The 22065-nt window shown below is 36.7% G+C and overlaps 2 protein-coding genes across 2 annotated transcripts; both read left to right on the top strand.

Moving 5' to 3' along the window:
- Positions 1-1782: 1782 nt before the first annotated feature.
- On the top strand, positions 1783-6893 carry LOC104593176 (polygalacturonase At1g48100). The gene is made up of 7 exons (XM_088901492.1): positions 1783-2404; positions 3236-3367; positions 3857-4090; positions 4203-4247; positions 4348-4555; positions 5634-5824; positions 6153-6893. The coding sequence occupies exons 1-7, from the start codon at positions 2021-2023 to the stop codon at positions 6543-6545; spliced, it is 1587 nt and encodes a 528-aa protein (XP_088757618.1). The 5' UTR covers positions 1783-2020; the 3' UTR covers positions 6546-6893.
- Positions 6894-16244: 9351 nt separating this feature from the next.
- On the top strand, positions 16245-21329 carry LOC148800944 (ADP-ribosylation factor). Its single transcript, XM_088901127.1, has 7 exons — positions 16245-16385; positions 17080-17257; positions 18947-19017; positions 19196-19315; positions 20519-20637; positions 20756-20837; positions 21072-21329. Exons 2-7 carry the CDS (start codon positions 17110-17112, stop codon positions 21075-21077), a joined length of 546 nt encoding a protein of 181 aa, XP_088757253.1. The 5' UTR covers positions 16245-16385; positions 17080-17109; the 3' UTR covers positions 21078-21329.
- The last annotated feature ends 736 nt before the right edge of the window (positions 21330-22065 follow it).

Raw genomic sequence — 22065 nt, forward strand, 5'->3', positions numbered from 1 at the left:
ACAACTTTTTGGACAAACAGAACCAGGTAAGTGATCAATTCCGGGGTCAGCCGGTTGACCGCTCGGGTCAATGTATAATGGTTTTAAAACCATTGAAAGATTGGAAGCAATAATAAAGTCTAAAAGTCTTAAGACATTCCATCAATTATCGATCGAACGGCTTATGAAATTGAGATATGATGGCGATGGGAGATGATTTAGACGATGTTTAAAGTACATGAAGCATTCGTGTATCTTGTTTCATTCTTCCATATTGAAGTTCTAAAAAGTTCTTATCTTTTTTTACAGATATGAGATATCTCGTCTTTGTTCAATCCCTGAAGTCTGAAGAACTAAAGCTTGTGTGTGGTCGAAAAAAAAAATGTCACCTTCATCTTTTTCTTTTTCTTTTACTCCATGGATTAGTATTGCTTCGACTCTTGGCCTTCCTATTTTAGCCTTTTCTGTAAATTAATGCCAGTATAGGAAGTTTAAATTATTGATTTCTACAATTTACAACTCCCTGAAAACTGACTTGGTATAATATTCAGTTGATCAGGTGTTAACTTCTAGAGGATGATCTTTTCTTTCTTTATTTTTATTTTTATTTTGTTAATTTGGCCTTTTGGGTGACCATGAAATTCGATGTAGTGATTTGAATAAAAAGGAGAAAGGGGTGGGGGTGAAAAGCTGAAAATCTTTAAAACCCGGCTTTTGGAATTTTGGGTTTCTGGCATTTGGTGGTGGTGCTTAAGAAGACAAAGTACAAAAACAGAAAAACTCACACCCGTGAACGTTGCATGTGACCTTGAAGAGCTGTTACCATCACTGCCCTTGACAAGCTATATATAGACCACTCACGTGTGATCCCCTGCCTCTTACATCAAACGCTACAACGCCACGCGCCCCACCATCCATTCCTGTTTCCACCACAAAAATTAACAAGCTAGGAAATATAAACCCAGAAAGAAAAAATACAGCAAAGAAGTGTAGAGGTCCAAAAGGCAGTTAAGCACCAACAAACAAATCATATATTAATTAAAATAGATACTTATAGAACTCTTTCGTTACAGCAATTTTTTTATAGCTTCAGTTGTTACTTGTTAGTTAGGAATATATATTATCTCATCCATGGTCCTATATGATTAGCTCACCTAATGATACGTATGCTTAATTAAAATGGTTTTGATTCGATATTCGTTATATAGAATTTACATTACAACTGGACTGCTTTTATTTTTTGTATGTATTCATACATTAATTCTCGGAATACCAGAAAAAGAACAGAAATACAAGATGGATTGATTGGTACTAGGCGTATTGGCAAGCAAAGCATGGACTGAGACGCTGATAATGCAACCAGACAATTATTGGTACGTAGCTTAGTCGAGTTAGCTCAAATAGTAAATGAATTTCATTTTTCCCTGGATACAAAAAATAAATAAATAAATAAATTGGCTTTTTTTATATGTGAATTATATTGGGATTCAATTAATGGATCATCTGTAGCTTCAAATGAAGAAGGCTGATTGAATGATGCCCCCACTCGTATCAGATTCAGAGCAAGTTTACTGATTACTGATTACAACGTCCTTTTGCATGAACAACTGGACGTGTCACGTGCAATGTACAAAAGACAAATGGCATTAATGGGTCCCTTATGCGCGATAAATAAATTAATCCCAACCAATTGTCACAAAAAAAAAAAGAAGGAAAAGAGAATGTAATAATCAATACTTGAAAAAAAAAGGGATAAACAGAAAAGAATGAAACATTAAATAGTTTGCCTGATCAAACTGTCTTGCTTATGTGTGCATTGTGGGTCTGTCTGGGTCATAAGTTCTCACTCCTTCCCTCTCTATTTAAACCCGACCATCTTCTTTGTTGGCTATCTATCTTAAGCGCCATTCCCTCTCCTTCTCTACCTTCCCCTGATTTCCCCTCCTCTCATCCTCTCTATCTCTGTCTGTGTTGCAAAGACAGACAGAGAGAGACAAGCACACCACAGAACACATAGCAGAAAGAAAAAAAAAAAAAAAAGATGAGTGGGTTCAGTCTACGAAGCCTCTCTTTGATCCTTCTCATAGCTTTTCTCGTTTGGTGTTCTGCATTTGAAGTTTGCAATGCCAGAAGAGGGAAGCACTGGAGGCAGAGCAGAGCTGGCATCTCGGCCTCTCTGTCTAAGAAGAAAGGAAAGAGTCATGGTAGCGGTAGTAGCCACCACCACGGCAGCAGCGGAGGTGGAAATGGGTCGAAGCCAAAATCTCCAGCTCCTTCGCCGTCGCCGGGAACAGTATTCCCAGGACCGAGAGCGGAAGCTCCGATTCCACCACCGGGGAATAGTGGAAACAATGATAGTCAGCCGGCGGTGTTTGATGTGTTGGATTTCGGCGCAAAGGGCGACGGAGAGACCTACGACACGAAGGTGATGCTTCTATTTCTCTCTTGAGTATTGTCTTCATCGACCCGCTGGATGTTATTTATGGTTAACGAGTATGATGAACTTTGAATGAAGAACGATAAAGGGTTAGGCGGGTTCTAATTGTTGGTTTAGACGCATAAACGGAGATTTCGATGATCAGTTACATTCTTCTACAGTTCTACAGGGGTTTTTGAAGGCGTGTTATTTAATGGAAGCTAGCTTGAGAAGAACGGAGCAAAGAGCCGATGCTCATCGTAACGTCTTTCACAGTTGCAGTCTCGCAGACGCATAATGCTCTGTGGGTATGGTAGAATGTCGTGGTCTAAAATCATCGGATCAGTCATTAAAAACTGAAGGGGTAATTTGGTCAAAGTAACGATGTTTAATGTCTTCTTCAATTTTGGCGGGGTTTAGGTATTTTCGGTAGTTAGAGGGCATTTTGGTCAAATAGGTCGCTATTGGTCACAGGAAGTGGAAGTGAAATATAAAAAAAACAGGTAAAGGTAATTGTCGTGACGGTTGCCGTCACTTTTTACAAAATAGACGAGGGTCTACTGTCTAGGGCGTATACAATTGCCGGAAATGATAATAATACCACTAAATAAGAGACAAGAGATCTTCCTAGAGAGAAAGGACAACGGCCATCCCATCGGGCGGGACCACCGAAAATTTTATTCCGATTAAGGCTATTTGTTTGGTCAAGATTCCAACAATAATTTTATACGATTTCATACGTACGGACCACCACATATTATTATTTACCACTTTGTATTTGTTGGTATTGTTGTTGTTGTTTGTCAATCTTTTAAGTTGTTTTGCTTCGGTGCAACGCAGGCATTCCAAGCCGCATGGGCAGCTGCTTGTAAGGTGGAGGCATCAACAGTGGTGGTGCCTGCGGATTACGTGTTCCTCGTCGGGCCCATTTCTTTCTCTGGGCCTTATTGTGAATCCAACATTGTATTTCAGGTAAATTTAACGGAATTATTGATAAGATAGAAACGTTTGAATTATCTCATAATTAATCTTCTTTAATCTAGATTTAGTTTAGAGAAAAAATAATAAGAAGTTGTGGGCTTGGGCTGTCGTCTGTCGAGTTCAATATCAAACTGTGATAGAAGTGGGGCTAGGTCTGGGTGGTCGCTCACTTATATGGCAATGAAGAAAAAAGCTGGACCTACCTTTGTAGGTGGTCACTGGTGAGATGTCCGGCCCACTTCCATCACACTCACACTGCCATGCCAACAGTACAAATGGTGTGATCACGATCACGCATGGAATAGTGCTAGAAAATCGTACACTTGGATCCACTCCACTCGTCATTGAGAGTAGTGTTTTTGTTTTTTAACTATTAACCCAATAACCCATGTCCGTCCACTTAGCTGAGTCGGTGGCTTCGAGGAGGACAGAGTGGAGAGGCTGAGGCTGAGGCTGACAATGGAATCTGATGGCTTGCAGTTGGAAGGTACAATAATCGCTCCCACGATCTCCAGTGCTTGGGGGTCGGGACTGTTGCAATGGCTTGAGTTCACGAAACTGCGGGGCATTACGATCCAAGGTGGAGGAATAATCGATGGCCGGGGTTCAGTCTGGTGGCAGGATTCCCCCTTTGATGAACCGATAGACAGTGAAACACGATTAATCATCCCAATTACCGACGAACCACCCACAGCTGCCAACTCCCGCATTCCGGTAATCAAATCCTCTCCTCCTTTTCATCTCTCTGCACAATTATTGTTTAGCTCATCAGATTTCGTAGAGGTAACAGGCGGGTCTCATTGATACCCATGTATTATCATGGCAGATAAACAGCACACTCGGAGGAAAAATGCCAAGTATCAAACCAACAGTAAGTATTAAAACTTTGTACCGATGTTTCTTCTTCCAATTTTCACGAAAGTAGCTAGCGAGGGTTATGGATTTATTTTATGTGTTCTTTCTGTGAGCAGGCTCTAAGGTTCTATGGCAGTTATAATGTGACCGTCACAGGCATAACAATTCAAAACAGCCCCCAGTGTCATCTTAAATTTGATAACTGTGTTGGAGTCGAGGTCTACAACATGACCACCAACTCTCCCGGCGACAGCCTCAACACCGACGGAATCCACCTGCAGAACTCCAAAGATGTGCTGATCCACAGCACCAACCTCGCTTGTGGTAATTTCCTGGACCATTTCATACTTGACACCACACCACCATGGCCAAAGTTAGGATGTAGGATTTAGGAAACAAAGTTGGGACTTGGAAGAATTCAATTAAGAACTTATCTTTTAATGAATTGGGAGTAGCTAAAACTAAAAGCATTTTGTCTCTTGGACTGGTGCCCCGCCCCGCTAAACCCCAGAGATCACATAATCTTACCCACTTGGTGTTCTGTACAATCACATCATCAAAGTCAGGACCACTAGAATCATGACACATGGCAAACATTTGTCCTCCACAATAACATCCTCAGCCCAATCTTTTTTGTGGCTACTATTTTCTTGACATATGTGAAGTCTGAATCATGGATCCATTATTATTATTATTTTTTGATCAATAATACCTGAATCATGGATCCACCATTAAAGATTGAGTTCTGGGACCACCAAGCAGAAATGCTCTTATTCCACGTAATACTCCTCTTTTTCCCTGTGCTGTCCAGAACTGGACCTTTGTACCTCTATGGCTCCACCCTTTTGATCCTCTGCCTTCTTCGGTTCTTCCAAAAAATATGAACAGGAAAAAAAAAAAAAACAACAACCTAGCGAGAGACAAATGGCATTTTGGGCTAGTTGGCACCACAAGGAAAAAGAAAATAAAACAGCAGTAACAATGTTGCACAACTCTGGCGCCCTACCTAACCATTGAATTATTGAAAAGAACTAGGATTCACCTGTGAGTTGAGTCTCTTGAAATGTGTGCTCAGAGACACTGCCAATATCTTCAGTATCCATGTGAATTTTTCTGTAGCTATGTCTGGAACTAGAAGCTTTTGCTGGTTAAAAAAATGCAGCAAAAGAAAAATATAATTTACCCTTAAACAAAATAATGAATCAACTGAAACCTATGATACCTGTACCACATTGTGTAGGACACTTTGATTCTTAGTGTAAATTTTGTATTCACTACTTTATCCAGCCTTGACATTGCTGTAACTGGATAGCTCAGGGGACATCCGATGGATGGCTGCACCAATACATTCTTTTTCCTTCTTCCAAATCTCTGCTTATTTAAGCCTCTGTTACTCGTGCAGGTGATGACTGTGTATCCATACAGACTGGATGCTCAAATGTATACATACATAATGTGAACTGTGGGCCTGGACATGGAATCAGCATTGGAGGGCTAGGAAGGGACAACACAAAAGCCTGTGTGACAAACATTACTGTCCGAGATATCATGATGCACAACACCATGACCGGTGTCAGAATCAAGACATGGCAGGTAAACCCACCTTAATTCCTCAACTAATTGCCTCCTATATCTAAGCAACTCTTCTGTGTTGGGACTAAACTTATTAATAATTAACTACTTGAAATTGACAGATTCAAATCCAAATCCTCAGTTTAAGTTGATAGGATAACTAAATTTCGTCAAACAGAACTCACCCAAGTACTGAATGCTCTCATTTGGGAACTTAAAACAACTCTGAAAATCTGATCAAGAACTGTTACAGTTTTAAGCCACTTGGGACTAAGAAGTTTTGAGTTTCTTATTACAACTTCCAAGTTGTTGTCAGTGCTAGACCTTATTTCAATTTTGTCCTCCACAGGGTGGGTCTGGTTCTGTACAAGGAGTACTCTTCTCAAACATTCAGGTTTCTGAAGTTCAACTTCCCATTGTAATTGATCAATTCTACTGCGACAAGAGCACATGCAAGAACCAATCATCAGCAGTTGCACTGTCAGGCATCACCTATGAGAAAATAAAAGGGACATACACAGTAAAACCTGTACACTTTGCATGCAGCGATAGCTTACCATGCATAGACGTTACTCTATCCAACATAGAGCTACAACCAATTCAAGAACGTTATCACATGTATAACCCCTTCTGTTGGCAGACCTTTGGTGAGTTGAGTACTCCCACTGTCCCCCAAATTGACTGTCTGCAGATTGGCAAGCCATCAAGCAACCGGATTCAATCTGATTATGATTCTTGTTGAGCCAAGCGTAGGATATGACGGTGTTTTCATGTGCGGTTGTGAATTCCAACCCCTTTACACCATTTGTCGTTACTCACAAAGTATATATTTAGGTGACAAGTCTATGGTAATTCTTATCACTAGGAGACTACAGTGATTCCCATTTAGAGGGAGTATACAGGGCATTGTTATTTGCTAGACTTCTACAGTACAGAGCATAAAGCAGCTTCCTTGCTAGGGTGGATTTCACCATTATTTGATAGTATACAAATGTTATGTTTGCCAGATGTATAATATTTAGATTGCAACATATATTGGATTTCACCATCACTACAGAATATAGTAATAATACATGCCTGTTTTACTAAATTGATGAAAGGGTTGATGTGTTTTTCTTAATGAAGTTTTGTCTACTGATTGGAAGCCTGGCAGGATATGGCAAAGCATATCTTAATGTGCATGAAAACAATTTCTATAAAAATCCAGTAGTGCTTCTCAAGTCATTATTTGCCTTTTCTTTGAGAGCCCAAAAGAACAAAAATTGATGTTGAATGAACCCTACAAAATTCTGCTTTAGTCCTATGTATGCTAACCCGGGCTCTAAAAAGGCAAATTCTCCAACCATAATCACAAGATAATGGACTCAAGAAGATAGTGTTTGACTTAATACTAAGGATTTGGATCAGGATTGGTGGAGCTTTTATAAATAATCAAGGTTGCATTCGGATAGTAAAACATGATTGATAAGTCATGAGGGTTCTGTTAGGACTGAGTTTTAATGTTTACTGTAAAGAGTCGAGGCTGGGATGCTCCATTGGGTTCGGTAATCTTGTGGAGAAAAGGGACTCTAGTGTGGTGGTATGATGGATTGATGGATGCAAGGAGGCATTTCAGCATGCCACAAGGGAAGCTAGATCTCTGGCCAAAAGCATTATTGTTACTTTCAGATGGATCCAAAGATGGACCAATACCATGGCAAGCATTTTGGCTAGGGATGATGCAAATTGTAGGAGCTGTATTGGGGTCTAATCCCCCATCTTTGGGGTCTATGCTTTGTAACTTTCGAGATGTTATTTGTTGGGACCTGGGGAAAGAGTAGTTTAGTGCCAACCCATGTTATTGGTGTGCATATGCACCATCCTCTGTTAGAATGTCCTCAGTCAGTTATTGGGGATGGTTGGGGTGCAGCCCTTGTTACAGACTTGCAGTCTGCTAAGGACAACCGAATATAGATCCCAATAATGCAGAACCGATAAATTCAATGAACATTCCTTTATCTGCATAAGATATAGATAGCCTACATATGGAGTACTTCTTTCTTCAATGTCAAATCCCAAAACTCTCCAATATGATCTACAAATCAGCCTTTGCTTTTTCCTGCTTTGCGAGTTCTTTAATGTGATTCCTTGTGCATTATTGCTTGCTATTCATATGTAGCATATAGATTTTGCAGTGGCAAGGAGAAAAACTCATAATTGACTGAAATTTGCATAACCAAATTAGCAACATACAGGAAATATTTCTACATGGCACCTGATGAGGCTGTGCAACAGTGCAAGCTTGTACCCAAACTATGATCTTCTAAAACAACTAATTGTTTGCCTTCTTCTCTATGGATCAATCTTCTCAGGGCTTGGCAATCAACTCTTAGTTTCATACTTCTTTTCTTGGGCCTGTATAGATGGTATATCCAATACTAAAAATAAGTTATCTGTTTTATTAGAAATTCCAGAGCAGGAAAAAAAACAGTGAATTTACTAACTTTTTTCATCAGCAGCAAAATAAAAGGCATTTTAGTAAAAGTACAAGTGCAGGAAAAAACAAGTCCAGATTCCCCCTGAAAAAAAGAAAAGATAAAGAAAAGCAGGAGCTACCACAGATCCACAAGCGGCACCCCTGCACAAAAAAGGAGTACATGTAAGAAATATATAAACATAATCAACTTGATAATGGGAAGCTCAGTAATAAAAATGAGGACACTGAGAGCGACAGGGGGGACAGAGAAGATCCCAATTCCTTCTGTCCTTACTATACTGTCTGTTATAGAGTTGGCAGATACAGAAAACCCAATGGAATGAGGGGTTCACCCTTGAGATCAAAGATTTTGCCCTCTATAGCCTTATGAAATATGAATTAACGTCCAATTGACGCTATTGTAACTATGCGGAAGTCATCCTGAATGCAAGTAAATCCCCTTGTGGCTGACAGCCCATAGAAACTGATATGCTTAGTTCAATGAGAGACAAAATATCTGCTCTCGCATTGTCCTTGGATCTGTCTCGTTCTGATCAGTCTTGTGCTATCTTGAGAGGTTCCTCCAATCCCCTTGTTGGTCTTGATTACCCAAAGAGATCATCCATACTTTCCCTTCAATCTTCTGGGTTTTGCTTCATACTCTTTTATTAGGATGCGTTTACAAAGGAGTCTTAGCGGGGAAAATTGATTTTATTGCTTTTTAGAAGTCACAAAAAGTGATGTAAACAACATTTTGAATTGTTATGTTTGTCTCTTGAATTCTTTGTGGCAACCCGTTTCATAGTGGTTTGTGGTGGAACCTGATTCATATTCAGCATAGGTCCGAACCAAATTAGAAGAGTTATGTATTTTAGGGGGCGGGGTCTCTTGTATATTTAGTCTTTGTCTTGTGAGAGAAGAGTGAGACATTTGGGTGTATTTGAGGTTTAGGGTTTTCTGTGAGAGGGGTTGTGAGTGCACAATTCTACATTTCTTCTCATTGCTGATTACATAGTGTATTTCTGCTTGTTCTTCGCCATTAGACATAGGCTATAAATCGAACCACGTAAATCTGTGTGTTTTCTTTGCTTGTTTGTCTTTATCTATGTTTATCTTTTCATTTTAAATGTCATTCAAATCTGTTTTTCTTGGGTTTTCCGCAACATGGACAAGTAGCAAAAAAACTGCATTTGATCAAGCAGAAACAAGATACACGAATGCTCCATTGAAGAAGCTATTAAAAGAAACTTCATCCAAAAGCTAGTTTTTTTGTCTGAACGACAGTATATATGGGCTGTTTGAATTTACCAAACAGATCTTATGGGCTCTCTGTATGGGGCGCACCTCACAAAGAAAGAAGCTACGTGAAAGCCCGCCCAAACAATTACTTACGGCTTTTTTAAAACAAATATTAACAGTTTTTTCCCACTTATAAAAGTAATTTCCCAATAGCATAGGCTATTTAGCAAAAGTAATTTCCTAATAACACAAGTTATTTGGCAAACACAATCACCTTAAACAAAACAGGAAATTACCATTATGGATTCCACATTTTACATCGGCATAGGTTGAAAGTGGAACTTGTTTGATCTGATAGAAAATAAGTTGACGAAAATTTCTCAATCCTTCAGCTGTAGATACGCAAGGAATCTATGCATTTATAATTGTATAGATTACCAAAGTCTGTATTTTTGGATGGGTGATCAGTGACCACTAACGTGTTGCTCTTATGGTACGCATGTTATTTGTAGCAAATACTGTTTCCACTTTCTGCATTTTAATATTTGTTGAGGTAGGATGTATTCACAACAAAAGCTATCCCAACAACATTCCAACAATTATTGTGTTCGCATATCTCACCATGAAACTTGAATCCACCATGCCTATAATGTGTAAACATAGATCATGTTGGAAATATTTTTTTGTTTTGAACAGATCCAGCCCTTGGGGAAAACTTTAATGATTCACAGAATAATTATAGGAGTTTCAGAGACTATGTGCTCACAAACTATACGATTATATTTACAAGTGTAATATGCTAATTCATGAGCTCTTAGATTAAGGTCCTACTAATATTTTTTTTTTTATTCATATAATGTCAAAGTATTCCGTAAGGTTATAGGCTTCATCCTTGACGGGATCATAAAAACTATTTATAACATTCATAGAGTGAGAAAATACTGAAAGGGAACGAATCATCTTCCTAATTGCCTGCTTTAGTCCATATCCTACCTTATTTTAAAAATGCCATAATGGTGATTCATGATGTCCAACTTGCAAAAAATACACATCTATAAAATTACACAAAAATCTTTTAGTGGGCCATAGTAATCAAAGTTTTAAAAGGCTAAAGGCGTAATTGAGGCCTAATGGCCCAAAAAGGTGAGTATAAGCCTTTAGGCATTGTAAGGCGTAAGCTTCGAAGCTTAAGAATGAAATTAGTTAAAGCTTATAAATCAATAAAAATAACATATAATATACCAAAAGTTAGAATGATAGAAGACATAAATATCCATAAAATAAAAGTTTATTAGTAATAACTTTTGACATTTAATCATTAAATAAAATAATAACTAATCAATAACAATTATAAACATTTTACATTTCATGTTTCAAAATGCAAAACTCTCAAATAATTCAAATAAACAATTTAGAATAAAAGAAAAATATGAAGAATAATCCATATAATTGGATATTAAATTTATGGTCATTCAATAGTTTAGAAGAAAGAGAACAACTTAGTTAATTTGATCTATGCAAAAAAAAAGTCAATAAAAAATCCATTTGGAAAAGAAATGAAAAAAAAATAACAAACTTGAGATGCTATACTTAGAATAATTAAAAAAAAAATCCCACCTGGTATATCCAAGAGATAGTGAGAAACTAATTTGATTAGCCTTTTTTGCATTGAACTCTCCTAAAACACTAAGAGAATTTAATAGAACTTGATTTTCCTTACTGGTTTTTCATTTTATTCTTTTTATTTATTTGGCCCACAATTATTGAAATGCCTTTTCCATATATTTTGAATATAAAAATGCATAAGGTATATATATATATATTGCGTTAAATCACTAAATAATCATTGATACTTGAGGCTTATACCTTTTTATGCCTCAATCTACGCCTCATGCCTTGAAAAGGAGATTTTGTGGTTTTTGTAAAGGATAATTTTAGCTTTTCAAAATTTTGACAACTACATCATCACAATGTTTCAGGTTTCTTAGTTCATAGAGCACTAGAAGCCACTTCATCAAAGCCCTCCCAAACGGGATCGACTTCGATCAGGGCAAGCCCGTTCTCACACCCACCAGACAGCTTCGTTCAATCTTGCATCGTAAATATCTTCCATGAAATAAAGTACATAAACAAGGGGATATTCCCAATGTAAGGCTATAAAAACTGCTCGAATGAGCGTTGTCTTGACCGAAGTCGAATTCTTTCCAAACGGGCACTACTTCCCATCTTCCCCAACATTCGGCCGAGCCATTGGAGTCTTTCTTCGCCTGAGAGACTCAACACCGGAACAAAAGTGGGAAAATCCAGGAACGTAATTGCTCCTCACAGCATTTTGCAGCCGTGTATCGAAAACATCTCTCCATCAATGACATCATGTAAGTATGGGATGTTGTGAATGTGCGGATACAGAAGATTGGTGTGAGTAGTAAATCCGGACTTCCCATGAGCCCGTTTGACTAATCTGGGCTACTTCTGCAGGCCAAGCGAATGGAACGGCCCAAGCCCCTCTAACAAAGATAGTCTCGTTTGACTAATCTGGGCTTCTTCTTCAAAATGCGGGTCAAGGCCCTTTCATTCCTTAGTCAACGTTGGGGCGGTTCTGATGATGTATGGGTCTAATATAATTTTTACATTGTGGGTTTAATCTATGACGGGTCAATTAAGCAAATTCGGATTAGCGGAACGTTTTAATTATTCAGCGGGATGTGAAATTAATAATGAGGTTCCAGGTCATTTAATTAAATGTATGGCCCAATTAAGCTGAACAGGTAAAGCGTTCAGCTAAACCTTGGTCCAATTAAGCTGGCCACGTCACAATTTACATATAACAAGAGATTGAAAACATGATGAGGTGGCCAATTTTGATTGGGTCTGTCGTAGCCAAACTGAAATGCAGGGTGGAAGCTCAAGCAGCCAATCAATTCTGGGTGATTTCCTAGTTTATCAGAAATTTGGGCTATATTTTGTTCAATTCTCATTCTTTCTCATTCTTACACAAGATGAAATTCTAAAATGGAAAAGAATTGGTAAAAGTAGGCAGAATGAGAAAATATTGTTATAAACCAAACACTTTTTTCTTAAAAATGATTTTTTTTCAGACTAACAAGTGTCTTATGTTGCTCATTTTCATTCTTCTTCTTCAAAAAAAGTGTCGGTAATTACAAACCACCAGCCTAGGTCTCCAATAATCAATGTTCACCAATTGGCATAGATGTTTTGTAGAAATGCTTTCGTAAAAGTGCTTTTATAAAAGTACTTCCGTAAAAATGTTTTTATAAAAGTATTTTTGTAAAAGTGCTTTTATAAAAGTACTTTCATAAAAGTGCTTTTATACTTTCGTAAAGTGCTTTCATAAAAGTGCTTTTGTAAAGGTGTTTCTACAAAAGAACTTTCGTAAAAATGCTTCCATAAAAATGATCTTATAAAGTACTTTTGTAAAAGTGCTTTCGTAAAAATACTTCCATAAAAGTGATTTTATAAAAGTAATTTTGTAAATGTACTTGCATAAAAGTATTTCTATAAAAGTGCTTTTAGAGAAGTACTTTTATAAAAGTGCTTTTGTAAAAAGTACTTCTGCAAAAGTGATTTTATAAAAGTACTTTCATAAAAATACTTTTGTAAAAGTGATCTTATAAAAGTACTTTTGTAAAAGTGCTTTCGTAAAAGTGCTTTCGTAAAAGTACTTCCATAAAAGTGCTTTTATAAAAGTACTTTTGTAAAAGTGTTTTCATAAAAGTATTTCTATAAAAGTGCTTTTATAGAAGTAATTTTATAAAAGTGCTTTTGTAAAAGTACTACAAAAGTGATTTTATAAAAGTACTTTCATAAAAATACTTTTGTAAAAGTGCTTTCATAAAAATACTTTCGTAAAAGTGCTTTTATAAAAGTACTTTCGTAAAAGTGTTTTTGTAAGAGTACTTCTGTAAAAATGCTTTTATAAAAGTATTTTCATAAAAGTGTTTTTGTAAAAGTACTTCCATAAAAGTGCTTTCGTAAAAATGTTTTCATAAAAGTGTTTTCATGTAAAAGTACTTTTATACAAGCGCTTTCGCAAAAGTAAGCATCTATGACATCAGTTTTATAGGTAAAGTTTCCTCAAAGAATGAAAAGAGCAAGATGGGGAATGATTATTTTCATGTTGTAGGCTAATCAATTTTTGTGCCATGGGACTGATTTTTCATTTTAAAAGGAATGTGGCCCTTGGCAAGAACTTTGTAACCAAACATTCTAATGTCATTCATTCATGCTTAGAATGAGTAAGAATTAAGAGAATGAGGCCCAAAGAAGTGAACCAAGATGTACCCCAATTAACATTTTAAGATTGGTCACCTATCTAAATTAATGAATTGCAGTTATGTAGTGATATCACACAGCACAGGTTAAGCGATTTGTCCAATCCCAGTGGTAGCCAAAGTTGTTGGGAAATGGGGTCACTGAAACTTGGAGGAGAAGCTATGAGGCGTGTTTGAAGACATTGTCTTTAAATAATTTTTGAAGAATCTTGGGCGAGAATATGCAACCAGTAAAGTTAGAGAGTTTTCAAAGAAACCTTTTGTGAGACAGTAGCAGATAGGATTGAGAGAGAGATAAAGTTATTTTCGAAATTGTGTGTACAAATGCTTGATTCACGCTCCTTAAATAATTTATGAAGAGTCATGGAACAGATGAAGGTGCTGGTTTAGAAAAGGCACTTTGAATGGTCAACTTAGCGTTAAAAGTTAAAGCCGCCATTTGTGAGCAACGCGGGTACAAGCAAAGTGCGCCTCTAAAGTGCCTCATTGCGCCGCACGCATGTGTGTGCACGTGTTACGTGGTAGCAAGTCTCCATAGTCTCCTCTTTATATCTGAGGAGAGTAAATCAATTCCTATTAAAAAAACCAAAACAATTATTGTAATTTTCCAATGTGGAACAAGTTAAAAGCTGGTTTTAGTAAGAGAAAAAGCTATTTCCCAAGACATGTGTATAGGTATATTTTTTAATGTAATTGACCAATCAAACCCATTGGATTTAATCTTTAATGAAATTAAAATCCAACAAGTGAACTAGAGTACGTACGTCTAATGAAAAAAAAATCAAAATTTTAATCCAACAGCTCTGATTTAATATTAAGGGGCCGTTTGATAAGTCTTTTTCGAAAGATATTTGGAAGTTTTGATAGTTAAAAGACAGTGAGTTTTTGAATCAAGATCTTAACAACGTGAATATTGTTTGGTTAAAGCATGTCTTTTTCTCGCATGAAGGCGAGTTGAAAAAAAAAAAAAAAACTCAAAAAGCTTCATTTGGAGCTTCTTGAAAATAGTCTAAAGCGGACTTTGTGCATCTTTTCAAAGCAATGCCTTTTGAAAGGTAGATTTCTTGCAAATCAAATAGAAAAAAGACCACTATGCGATATGTCAGGTTTCTAAATAACTGATAGACCGCATGAAAAAATGCACCAAACGGAGCATAGATGATCCATCCACTGAACAAACAACACAATACTAAATAAGTAAATATAGAGTTTTCCATGCAAACTCATGCATAATTTGATCATGCGGGTAAAATAAAAGGGTTAGATTGTGATATGGAAAAGAGATGTGGGAAAAATAACTGACTAATAAACTGAAATCACAAACGTGGGAGCAAATAATGTGTTATTTATCAAAATTCATGGATGGGTTTTGATTAGTAAAAACTCTTTCCATATCTTATCTTTTCTGCGTCATGGATTTTCCCAAAATAAAAATATCAAAGCGGTGGCATTCTCGTTATTTAAATAAAAATCCATGGATATTTTAGTACAAAAAATGGGGTTCATTGTTTTCCTATTTTATTTTTGGTGTTAAATATTTACTTGTTTTTTGTATTTTATTTTTGGTGTTAAATATTTACTTTTTTTGTATTTTATTTTTTTGCATTAAATATTTACTTGGTATTTTGTAATTAATTTACATTCAAAATTAGAAAAAAGTGGTTGATAACGTTTTTCTAGGATTGATTGATAACTAGATGCCACTAAACACTATGATGGTGTTCGGAAGCATGGGCACTTTTTGGGACCGATTTTCAAGAAAAAACGTCCATACTTCCAAGACATGTTTTTCACACAAACAAAAAAAAAAAAAAAACGCTTTGATTTTGTTTGGGAGTATTTCTGCCACGTAGGCAGTGAACAACACTAGGCTGTTTGGTAAGGTAATTTTCATTACCGTTTTTCAAGTATGTGTTGACAGGTAAGCACCACATAGGATACATATAATCGCCAATCAGTCAACCGTTAGGGGCAACGGTTCACCAATGCATAAAACGCCAAATTTGACATTTCATGCATCGGTGAATCCCGATTTACAAAGCATGCCCATAGTTCAAGCGTTTTTCAAAAAACACATGAACCAAACAATCATATATATGAGCGTTTATTGAAACAACTATGTGGATCCAAAGTGGCACCATTTTTCAGAAAAACGGCCACCAAACATCCCCTAACATCAGCGAAACAATGAATAAGCACTTAACCGTTAAAAAGACCAAGTTTTATCAATACTATACTTAAAGAATCAACATGATGATAAGGCAATGACATGGCACCGTTTACGGAAACCATACGAACCATCGAGCATGTTACATCCTAATTTTTTTTCGTTTTTTTAAATTTGGAGAATGCGAGAAAAGTTTTTTTTTTGAACGAAAAGACGGAAACACCCCAGGGCTGCTTTTGTCTTTTCACAAGGGTTGAACCACTTTTATCAAAAATACGATGTGCTCTAATCAATCTTCTTTTTGTATTTACCTTTGTCCTTTGTAAATCCTTTTATTTCTTAAACCATTTGCGCGTTTTTGTTAGTCTTCTCGCCGTCGCCGTCGCCGTCGCCCTCGCCAATTCGATCCATCTACACAGCTTCCGAGAGGTAAATCGATTTTGCTAGCTTTTGCCTATCTTCACATTAGTAAGCTTCTTATTCTCTTTGGTTTGCTGATCTCAAGGTATTGATTTATCGGAAAAATTTGAATTTGTTTTGAGTACTTCGTGCATGTTCAGATTACATTTACTAATAAGTGGTTTCAGATGACCTCTCTTCTGATTTGAGTTATTCGAAGTTGGATTCATGGTTCTTGTGATGGTTTTTTTGCGGTTGAAGGCTTAGATTTTGTTGTATTTTGTTAAAATGGGAAATTCCCGCATGATATCTGGAAATATTTTGGATCTGTTGGATGCATCTGGTTGTGTTGTTTTCTTCATCCAAGCGCGTTGGAACAGGATCTGAGTTCCTAATGGTGCTTAGTGAAGTCCTCTATCTTCTGTATAGTGACGGTTTTAGGGTTTTATTCCTCTTTCTTTCACTAGGATCAATCCTTCACCTTCAGATCGGTTTAGAATGAATCACATCTCCGTGGAAAATTTTGATTTACTGTATCATTTCGGCTTTCTTTGAGCTTTATCAGATTTGATTTGGGACTTTTAGCGGGACGTGTAAGGCCTCTTTGGTTTTTCTTTTGCATATATGTTCGGCATGGTGAAAATGGTTTGTAAGGTTTGTGAGTGATGTTATGATATCTGTTTATGTTTCATTGACTGATTTTATTTCCTTTTTCTTGCCTCAGCCTTAGAAGGGCCACACAGTCGCAAAGAGCATGGGGCTAACTTTCACGAAGCTATTCAGCCGGCTTTTTGCCAAGAAAGAGATGCGTATTCTGATGGTCGGTCTTGATGCTGCTGGTAAGACTACCATCTTATACAAGCTCAAGCTTGGCGAGATTGTCACGACAATTCCTACAATTGGTAAGTATTGATTACAGGATTGGAGCTAATTTTATTTTTTCTATTTATTTTCTGGTTTCGTTTCAAATTGATAAATTTTCAATTTGCCTGTATGATTTCGTCAATTTGTAGTTGCAGATGGCTTGCTTTTAGGTCATGTTTTTTTGCATGATTTTGTTGCCAGTCTTCTGTTGAAATGTGGATTCATTGATGTTTGTACAGATCTGGTTGTTGAACTGTGCTGATAAGGCCATTGTTATTTGTTAATAGTCAAAGTCTCTTCTACAATACATAATTTCCATTCTCTAGATGCATTTACAGAACCTGAATCTCACTGTTTTTCTTTTGAAGACTTCTTACAGATTATTTTTGGATGAGTAACAATCAAGGAATTTTATCAATATTTTTAAACAGAATTTACAAATTTACATGGTGAGAGGAATTGTTGTAGGCTACTAGGCTAGCATATGCTATCTACCCCAGCAATTCTTACATTAGGCTCCTCCTGGAACCTCCACCAAAATAGATTCCCTCTATTCACACCTTGTCTAGTTATGGTGTCAACCATGCTGTTTGCACACCTAAGATCCTACTGGAATGTGACCATTTTTTCAGCCGCTTATCTGATTTCCCTCTATGTACCCAGTGTTTTACTTCTTTACCATCCCACCACAACCTTGGAATCTCCTTCCACAGTTCCACTATGATGTATTTGTACTGAAATTCTTTCCCAGTGACAGGCCATGACTGTCCCATCTCCACGTCTAAAGATACTCCTTCAAAATCTGAACTCCCTGGGTTGCCATGGCTGCAGCCATCAAAATTCATCTTGACATGGGATTGGGCAAGCAACACCTAAAAGGTCCTTGCTTTAGGTTTAGTAGTAGGTGAGTTGGCAATATCTTGCCAATTTGGCATCATAGGATACAAATGAAAAAATTGGTGAAGTTTTGATCCAGTGCACCATCCTTGCCAATATAATTTCTACCATTGTTTCCTTGGTTTGGCATATATCAAGAAACCAATCACCCAATTACAAGGAGATTTCTGCACAGATGAGGGCCATTTAATTTCCTGTTCTTTTCTGTTTTTTTCTTGCAATTACTCTATCTTTCTCTATCCTCCTCTGTTTCTTCATTTCTGTTTCATAATTTTCATGCTGATAAAAAAATCTACAATAATTCTTTATATTGCAATATTGTCTTTTGAATATTGAACTTTATAGATTTAAGTGCTATTTTCTTTTCGATAAGATGATTTCCCTTGTTTTGATATGAAATTCATTGTTATTTAGTTTGTATGCTTGATGGCCTATATATAAAAATATGAAACCAATCTAGAACTTGAGTATTTTTTTTTTGTCAAGTTTATTTGCCTATGTTACTCCTAGGTGGCAGTTAGGCAACCAAGCACTCTTTTGTTGTCTAGAATCACCTATATACCTTGATAACTATGCTTTGGATCTTTTATTTGTCAGATTCCCTTGCCTATTGTCTTTTAGAGATATTGTGGATTCCAAAGATCCCCAAGAATGAAATTAGAGCTAACCCTATTGTCTTTGCATTTTCTATCATACCCAAGTAGAGCAAATGGAACACACTAACCCAGTGGATCAATTTTTCCTTTACACACTGCATTTTCTGATCATTTTCTAATATCATCTTAATAATTGCGGGTCATTCTAGTAATGCAAGTGGATATCTTTTGCAGGATTCAATGTGGAAACAGTGGAATACAAGAACATTAGCTTCACTGTTTGGGATGTTGGTGGCCAGGACAAGGTAGGAGTTTTTATTCTTTGCTTATAGTCCTCCCCCACACAAACTCTCTTTGCATCTTAAGTTCCTGTTAATTAGAGTAGTTAAATTTTTTTAAACTGTTCATCACTTTAAAGAGGTTATAGCTGAGGTTTTATGGCTATATGATAACTAATTGATGTTCTTATTTTTATTTATACAGATCCGTCCATTGTGGAGGCACTATTTCCAAAACACTCAGGGTCTTATTTTTGTGGTGGATAGCAATGACAGAGATCGAGTTGTTGAGGCGAGGGATGAGTTACATAGGATGCTGAATGAGGTACATACTGGTTTTATTCATACTTTTGTTTCTCATAGCATGTTTTTGAAAAGATATTTAAAAAGCAAACATAATTTTGCCTGTTTTTTTTGTTAGAAGTTTTAACCTCTTCATAACCCCAACATCATTTGCTCTATTCCTTTATGACCTTACTTTTAAGTTACCATTAGTCCATAAGGGAATTATTGAGCCTCACAAGGGAGCTGGGTGCACAAGTTTATTGATCTAGGAGGTCAGCAAATGCTTTAGTTGACAACCTAGCAAAACAAGGGGCGAATCGGGGGGTTTTGTTTTGGGCAGTGTTTAAGTTATTTTTTGTTCAGGGGTCACCTTTCACTTTAGAAGGTGACAGTTCTTCTGGTTTTATCTAATGAAAGATACCGTTTCTTATAAAAAAAATCTGAGATATGTGATGTTGTTTTCTTTATAGATGTTTTTCTCAAATTATTAAGTGCAAATGGTCTAGCCTCTGAAACAGTAAAAGTTTCTTATTTCTGTTTTATTAATGCATCTTGTTACATTGTTTCGTTGGCCTTGTCTGCTTGACCTGGTCTTCTTTGTTGTATATTTGTGAAATGCAATCTCATCGAATTTCTTAATGATGTTTCTCATTATTTTTTTTTTATTTTAACTATATCATAGAAGCCAATCAATTGAAATACAATATAATTTTGCATTTCACAAAAGATTGCATTGTTTAGTGGCACAATAATCAAAATGAATAGCATGAAATGAACATACTATCAGAAAAAGTTTCTTGTGCATTTTTTTTCCAGTCATCAGCATGGTTCATGCTGTTGACAAGTTGCATTTTGGCCAAGGTTTTAGTGCAAGGATTGGTAACATGTAATTGGCAGTTGGTAGAATTTGAAAAAAATGCTGCAACAATGTTGTGCCTATTCCAAAGTCGGTCCTTTGTATTTCCTAGGCAAGTAGCACATATTGCTAACATCATAATCTTGATGGATTGTTTGTTTTGTTACCATGACTATAAACCAACTTAGTTCTGAGTCCAATTTCCAGATTTACCATTTGCCTCTGGTTTGCTGTTTCTCTTCCCAAAACATCTTTCTTTTGCTGCACAGTTTCTGTTAGATACATTCTTTGTAGCTCTTAAAATTCTGCTTTATGTTGGCTGCATAGGACAAAAGAGATTGATGCAGAGGACATGAAAAATGGACTGACTCGTATATATTGTTTCAGGATGAGTTGCGAGATGCTGTCTTGCTTGTATTTGCTAACAAACAAGATCTTCCCAATGCAATGAATGCTGCGGAGATTACTGATAAGCTTGGTCTTCACTCTCTCCGTCAACGCCACTGGTAAATTTTCTACTCCTCTCCCTGCAGTAATTTATCTTGAATACTGTAATCTCTTTTTAGTTTATTAGAAGAAAATCCTATTGTTGGATCTAATGTTTTCTGGTGATACTTTTTTCAGGTACATCCAGAGCACTTGTGCAACCTCTGGTGAGGGCCTTTATGAGGGGTTGGAGTGGCTTTCCAACAACATTGCCAACAAGGTTAGTGTTTGAACACATTTCTTGTGTTAACATGAGGTTTTAGTTAAAATATGAACAGAAAAGCCAAACGGAAAGGATTAAATTCAGGACACATTAGGGATGTTAATGTTCATCTTATCAACCAAATTGAGAATATATGGCTTAGGTTTTTGAGACATTGTGTTTCTATCTGTTGTTGGTTGTTCAATCCAAAATTGTCTGCTCTGTCCAACCACTTCTCGTTCTCATTTTCAGGCCTGAAGAAATAGAGGATTGCTGATCGATGGAAGGGCTTTTCTGGATTCAGGCGTAAATATTATCTAGTTCTTTGTTTTTGTTTTCATTCTGAGAAAAGTGGTCATGTGGTTGTACTAATGACTTAAGATCGAAGATCTTTTTTTTCTGTAGGACTTTTGGTATAAATGTTGTAATAGGTGGATGGATGATTGGATATACTTATAAGCTTTTGCCTTGGGTTTGAATATACTGCTTTAGCTAATCCTTTTAGCTGTATCCCAGCAGTGCTGTGCTCTGTTTTTTTCCAGATCAAAGAGGATACTCGCGAGAAGTTGCAATTACACGAGAGAGAGTTTAAACTAGGAGACCAACTGGTTGGTTGAGAAATAAAACGAAAGGAAAACGCACCTTAAGGAATTAGACATGCAGACGTATCTTCTAGCTAGGATATGCACAACACCAATTGTTTGCAAGGGTCTTCCGTCGAAGACTCCAAACCCTGTCCAGACAATAAATACAAAATAACCGCGATGAGAGAGGGATCTCAAGGTATAAAAGATGTCCAAAGGCCCCGTACGGCCATAACATCAAAATAAACCACATCGCAATGCAACCATACTATCGGCAAACGGAAGGGTTCTACCGATCTGCCACACCGCCACGGCAAAAGATGTAGACTCAGCGCAAAAAAAAAACAAGGGGGGGGGGTTACTGTGTTACTAGTATATTAGGAGATGGCCGTAATTAGGGGTGGATTTGTACGAGGCTCGAGTTTGAGTTTGAGTTTGAGTTCGGTTCAAGCCAGAACTTTGAGTTTGAGTTCGGTTCGAGTAAAAAATTTATAAATTCGAGCTCGATTTTGAGAAAAAATATTTTATAAAAAGTAAATATAAAAATATTTTTTATTTGATATTTAAAAATTATAAAATTTTTATTATATATATTATTTTTTATAATTTTAATATATATATATGAGTTGGCTTGTAAGCCTCACGAGTCGAGTTCTAGTAGG

The sequence above is a fragment of the Nelumbo nucifera genome, chromosome 3 (assembly GCF_055504915.1).
Source record: "Nelumbo nucifera cultivar China Antique chromosome 3, China Antique-T2T, whole genome shotgun sequence".
NCBI classification, from domain to species: Eukaryota; Viridiplantae; Streptophyta; class Magnoliopsida; order Proteales; family Nelumbonaceae; genus Nelumbo; species Nelumbo nucifera.